Source organism: Hyalella azteca, unplaced genomic scaffold, assembly GCF_000764305.2.
Source record: "Hyalella azteca isolate HAZT.00-mixed unplaced genomic scaffold, Hazt_2.0.2 contig4353, whole genome shotgun sequence".
Classification (NCBI taxonomy): domain Eukaryota; kingdom Metazoa; phylum Arthropoda; class Malacostraca; order Amphipoda; family Hyalellidae; genus Hyalella; species Hyalella azteca.
In genome coordinates this window covers 183495-190195 of record NW_025934572.1, presented here as the reverse complement: position 1 = coordinate 190195, position 6701 = coordinate 183495, and the positions used below count along the sequence as shown (strand labels likewise).

General features: G+C 38.9%; 1 protein-coding gene across 1 annotated transcript; it reads left to right on the top strand.

Moving 5' to 3' along the window:
* Positions 1–3607: 3607 nt before the first annotated feature.
* Positions 3608–5091, top strand: LOC125177710. Its single transcript, XM_047879966.1, has one exon. The coding sequence runs from the start codon at positions 3733–3735 to the stop codon at positions 5089–5091; it is 1359 nt and encodes a 452-aa protein (XP_047735922.1). The 5' UTR covers positions 3608–3732.
* Positions 5092–6701: the final 1610 nt, after the last annotated feature.

Sequence of the window (6701 nt, the reverse complement as noted above, 5' to 3'; positions counted from 1 at the left end):
GTGCTGCCTATATAGGAAATTAAAGGGGACCCGACCAAAAGTGCTCCTATGGGTTTTCCCTGACTAAACCGAAAAGAAAACCTCACCTTCGACGCGACGGCCACTGGTAAGACAAACATTTTAGTTCAATTTCGCGGGGGTATCCCGCGAAATAGGTTCGAATTTCGGGGCACTGAACAAGATTCGAATTTATTGCAGGTTTGTCTGGTCACTTTCAACTTCAAGACAAGGGATTTCTCAGTTCTGTAATAAGTTTCAAAATGACAAATGACAATCCCATTGATATATTTCCCCTGCACTCCAGGCATGGAATAGGTATATTTACTAAGCAAGACGCGACTGGATTTTTCAAGCTATGGCTTCATGGGTTTGCCAGCCATGTTTCCATTTGTTCAAGACATGGCTTCATGGGTTTGCCAGCCGTGATTCCATTTCTTTGAGCCGTAAATTCCATATCTCGGCCCTGTAAAGCCATTTAGGCCTATGACCTGCAATTTGCCACAAACTTGTTATTTACAAAGTCCCATGCATACAAAGTCCCATGTTATTTACAATTTACAAAGTCCCATACAGATTACAGAAAACAGTCACTAGCATTTGTCTTCACTTAAGCAGCAACTGAACAAGTGGTAATGCAGTATGACCACTCTGACTCTGGTCTGACCCTGACGTGACCACAACTATGTGATCTTCATGTAGGAAATGTTTTGAGTTGACTTTTTATTACATTCTGCATGTTATTTTGGCAGGAGGCAGGAGCATTGAAGTATACATATACTGCAGGTTGCAGAAGTTGAACATTTTATGAAATGACATGATTACAAAATGCAAATGCAATTTTTTCAATCAAACAAAAATTTATGACACTAGTGCCACAATATTTCAGAAGAAATAAGACTTTTCCAGCTTTGCTGCACTCTAGCAAGTAGGCTAGCTAGGCTAGCTGCTAGTGACTCTCCACTGTCTCCACTCTCCAGGATTGTGCTGTCACTGCTGTGGGTGGCACAGTGGCAGTGTGGCAGAACTGCCAGAACATCTATCAATTTTGGGACATCTGCCAGAAACAAGAAATCACCTGTGCTTGCAACAACAACAACACAACACCCATGATTCATATGGTTAATTTCAACCCATTTCATTATTTGTAGGTAACTAGGTAGTAGCCTAGTAGGTACAAACTCTAGACTTCTAGTCTAATTTTTACCATAAAAAATATCATTTTTTTCAGCATCCACAGCTTGCAAATTATATACCGTAGCCTAATTTAAAAATTGCTTATAGAACAATTGTTTTAACGGTTTAACCTACAAATTTCAGAAAATTCTGCCCAAGCCTCCAGGTATTGGAGGCATTTTGGTGCTCTTCCTGGCTTCCTGCCCTACCCTACGTAGTTTTCACTGGTGTCACAAGCCTGTTGAATTCACCGACAATTTTGAGATGAAGTTGATTGTTGAATGCTTTGAATTTTCTGAGTCTTAGTCTGGTTGTGAGCTTGTCTCTGGAGGTAGGAGAAATGGCTCTTCAATGTCCCAGTTGTTACTTAAATAATTCGTCAGCGGCTGATTGATGAATGCCCTGCTCAACCGGGAAATGCACCAACTGAATTATTGACGATGTTCTGTTCTGTTCTTCAGCAGGTTAATGCAGTGCTCAGTGCTGCTACACAACACTCCGGAATCTGGATGTGTAAACTGTATGGTGGATAGCTAGAGGTCAGCATAGCCCAAGTCCACAGTGCGATTCATATACCTTCCCGAGCGTGACACAGCCGGTGTTAAAATTTGTTGTCTAATTAATTTGTTAAAGTTTATACGCTTATCGTTTGTCTCGTGTTAAGAGGCATAGTCGAAGCTCGTTAGCTCGATCTTGACACTATTGCTTTAACCTTACCGGAGTGAAGACCTCTTGCTCAAACAGTATTATTACTTTTGTTAACTCTTGCTTATCTGTTACTTAATTTGAGTTTGTGCGAGTGTGTTTTCATTTTATTTTGTTCCATTTAAATGCATGTTAGAACTTCTGTGTTTCGCTCGTTTAATTAAGATCTTGCTTAACCGGCTTTACGCCAGTGCTTGGAACCCGTATAGGGTTATTGGCTCCTTGGAGCTTCGGTGTATACCGATTATGTCACATGCCTAGTGCTGTGAATTAATTAACTGCATGCTTGCATGCGCTTTACTCTCTTTAAGTACGAGCGAACACTCCTATTACTGTTTTCACTTTTTTCTTCCTAATAGTTCTCTTCATGAGAACTCTTGTCTAGGGTTCCTCAACGGAAACAAATAGGTTTGTCATATTGATTATTTGAAACTATTCTCATTATTCTGAATTTACTGAAACCATACTGAAATACATTGCGTTATAACTTTAAATCCATTAATGATAGTCTTACGTTGGTTTTCTGTCTTATTCAGATAAGAATCCACCCAACCACCTCTACTTGGTCTTCAACTCTGCCGTTTCTGATTTTTGAACGGAACTTCTCCTTGCTTATATGTTCTGTTGCCTCCGGCAATATATGGTGAGAATTGGAGAGAGAGACATATTCACCTGAAACAGTGACTCATTCTATTTAAATCAAATATTGTGTTCTAGACTTCTAACGTTCGAATTTGTACTTATGTGCGTACGTATTTTACTACAGTGCACGAGTTCCTCATCGCGCTTCGTGCTTCTCGTTTCCTTCTGGCTTCGTTCTGCGAACCAATTCTCTTTGCGGAACCACAATAAAAGTTTCAACGCTTTCTTTGTTTTTTTTATTTCCAGTTGTACCGAAATTCAATATAATTCTTATCTATTTGTTTGTCACTGGTCTCTCTCTCATTTCGATCCTGTGCATTTGCATTAATCAATTTTTCTAGTTAGAACTCCTAATTTGTCGCGATGTGCGATTCGGACAAAAGCCAGGTTGACTTGACGCAACTGAGGCGTAGTAGGGCCGTCCGTAAGAGTCAGATCACCATGCTGCTCAAGAAGTTGGACGAATCACCTGAATCAGCGGTGAGTTCTGCTATTGCCTCCATTAAAGATCTGTTGTCAAATGTAAAATCAATTGATGAACAAATTAACGCCATCTTATCCTTGCAAGGAGATTCTTCGGAATTTTCCGAGGAATTTGATAATGAACTAGAAAGTCAGAGTGCCTATTTAATTGAGGTTACCACTAAAATTGCCGCTTTAGAAAAATCAGCTCAAACTTGCAAAGTCAACGAAACTGCTTTTGAACTTAAATTGCCTAATCTTAGCTGCCCGGTGTTCTCAGGGGAAGGTGCTAGCCATTTGGAGTTCAGTGCTTTCATTATGCAATTTCAAAACTGCATTGGTCACCGTAAGACTCTTTCGCCTTCAGCCAAATTCACCTATTTAAAAACTTATTTGCGAGGCTATGCCCTCAAAGTTCTGCAGCATTTGCAGGTTAACAATGAAAATTATGATGTTGCTTTAAAATTGCTTGAATCTGAATTTTTGAACCGTAAGGCCGTTATTGATGATCTGTATCAGAAGCTGCTTGCATTGAAACCTAAACCTGATCATACTTTTTTTGAAACTAAACTTTTTTTTAATGAACATTATAAGCGTGATTTGTTGAGCAGCGAAGCATCTGCAGAGTTTGTTAGCCATTTGATTCTTCACAAGTTGCCTGCCATTGTTAGGGATGAATTCATTATTAGATTAGACACTAACTACCCTAGCTTAGATCAGATTTTTGACAACTACGTAGAGATCATTAGAATGCTCAACTTGCGTAAGGATACTTCAGCTATGAAGCCCGCTGAACCCAAAGACAAAGTCTCTGATGCAAAACCTGTCCGTACGTTGTCTGACGAAAGGTCAGTTCTTGTGAATTCGGCAGCAGGTGTTTCAAGCAAGTCTTGTGAGTTCTGTGGCGCAGCCAATCATTCCATGTTGAAGTGTTCAAAGTATCCTAGTCCAGCCAGCAGAATTTCTAGATGTAAAGAGTTAGGGTTGTGTTTTTTGTGTTCAAGTTCCAAGCACATGAAGCCTTCTTGTCCATCTAACCTAGATTATCCGTGTAGTTTTTGCAGCAAGAAAACCCACATTTCAGCCTTGTGTCCTAAATTTAAATGTAATTCTGAGAACTCAAAAGAAACTCCTTCCAGTAACGTAAACTGGTGCTTGAATTCCTCTCAGCAGGGGAGGAGCTCTCATCTTTTGCCTACCATTACTTTGACCGTGTCCCGTGGCTACAAGAAAACTAAGGTTAGATTTCTGATTGACACTTGTAGTCAGAAGTCGTACGTCACTAACCGGGTGTTAGATAAGCTAGGTGTACCACAGGATAGGACTAAAAAGGACTTTGTTATTAATACTTTTCTTCAGAGTGGGGTTAGACAGTTCTCAGAAATTAGTTTGCTCTTTGATTTAGAAGAAGCTGGAGGTCGCGTTCAGCTACCTATTCTTGTCAGTGATGAGTTCAGGTTGACCTTTGCCATGAGGGGCTTAGGATTAGTTACCGAGAACATTTCTCGGATTGCACCTCTGGCTGACAGCTCCTTCACCAACTGTAGTGACACAGTAGAACTGGAGGGCTTAATAGGAATAGATGTTTTGCAGTTCTTGAAAGATTTCCATGTAGTTCTGTGCTTAAGAGGCAGTGTATTTTCATTAGCAGGTAAACTTATTCCCTTTGGTGATGTTGAGAATTTCTTAACTTCAAGTCAGATTACTTCACTTAGCAAGGTTTCGAGTGCAGTGTCAGATCATTCAGTATCCTCTTCATTGGTCAATTTTGTTCTGGATCCCGTCTGCACATGCAGAGATCCTATTGCTAGCATTGCCAAAGACAGTGAAATTGAGGGCCACTTGGACAATCTGTTCAAGTTGGATTCTATTGGAATTAAGGAGACTAACAATGAAATTGCCAATTCTGACGCTTCTCACCTTGACAATTTTGAGAAGTCTTTGGTTCTAGAAGATGGTAAATATTTTGTTGAAATACCTTGGTGGTCTGACAAAATTGCAGATGTAAAACCTAACTTTGAAGTTGCTAAGGCTGTACTTGGGAGAGTGATAGAGCGGCTCGACAAGACCGGTATGCGCGACGCCTACGGTAGTTCGCTCACAAGTTAAGGTAATAAGGGTGAAGTTAAGTTAAATGCATGCAAGCATGCAAGTTAAATCCCACAATGGGCCTGAAGAATTAAGTTCTTCAAATCTCCCCAACTGAACTCCCGCGAGGGACAATTTACCGTTAGTGAAATTAAGATACTCATTAGAATGTCGTATCTCGGGTTTTGCTTCACCACGGAGCTGTGATGAGAGGTGCACCACAAGCTGCTTCACCGCGTGGCTGTGATGAGGGACGCACCACAAGGAACCTCACCACTGAGCTATGATGAGAAGTACATCCCTAAATGTGGACATGTAATTTTCCACACACTTTTGATAATTTATTCTAGTGAAATTAACTATTTGCGCAGCAGCGCACTCTTTTCCGACAATATCATGAGTCTATCTTTTGATGAGCTCACCTTCACTCAACAAAGAGGTTCTTATCAGCGCAGTGACTGCTATTGATGACAGCCGCACATACGCCCTCGCGAAGTGACACTCGGGGTTCTTAGGAATATTGTTTGCGTTGATAGATTCTCATCGCCGCTCGTCACGCACAGGCACGCACCCTCAACGTAACAAGAGATCATTTTCCTTACGTATGGCGTGATGCTATCTCAATATTAAAGCCAGGCGCCATTGCTGCATTATAGCCCGATGCTATCGCACTATTGTTGTCCGATGATATCGCTTCCATGGCTTATATACCAGCCAGGCATCCGTCGTGATATGCAGTCTTCGAGACATCGCTTGGAGACTCTACAGCCCTCAAAACTGCCAGCACACAGAATAACATGTAAACAAGTCTCACTGCTAAGAATCTGTAATTCTAAATAGTGTGACAATATACTGGCACATAAAGATTACGAAGAAGAGAACCTGATCGGGAATAATATGCGTTTAAAAATTATTTTTTAAAGACAACACTTCTGAAGAGGCCGGTGTCTCAGATGTTACACATGTACAATGAATTTCTAATTTTAAGTTTCGATATTAACAAAAAATAATATTACAATTTTTATAATATTATTATTAATAATAATATTATTATAATAATATAATATATATATATATAATATTATTATTATAATAATATTACAATTTTTTTCTTCCATATAGAAGAAAAATTTTTACATTACTCAAATTATTTATTCTGTCAATTTATTCAAGCATTGTCTCCGACTTTACGCAAGTGTGTAAGATTACAGATCGATTGGACTGGTAGAAGTGTGTTAAATATCGATTATAATATTTGTAGCAGACAAATACGCAAACAAACAAGCAAGAGAAGTTAAAGAGAAGTGTTATAAAAAAGTATACGTTTAAAAATTACTTTTTAAAGACAACACATCCAAAGAATCAAGTGTCTCCAATCTTACAGATGTACAATGAATTTCTCATTTAATTTTCGAATATTAAAAAAAACTAATTTTTAAATTTTTGTAATATATAAATTTTTTTAATATATAATTTTTTTCAAAATTATTTATTCTATAAATTGATTCATGCATTGCCTCTGAATTCACACAAGTGTGCAAAATTTCAGATCGATAGGATAAGTAGAAGTGTATTAAATTTCGATTACAATATTTGTAGCAGACAAACAAACAAACAAACAAGAAGAGAAG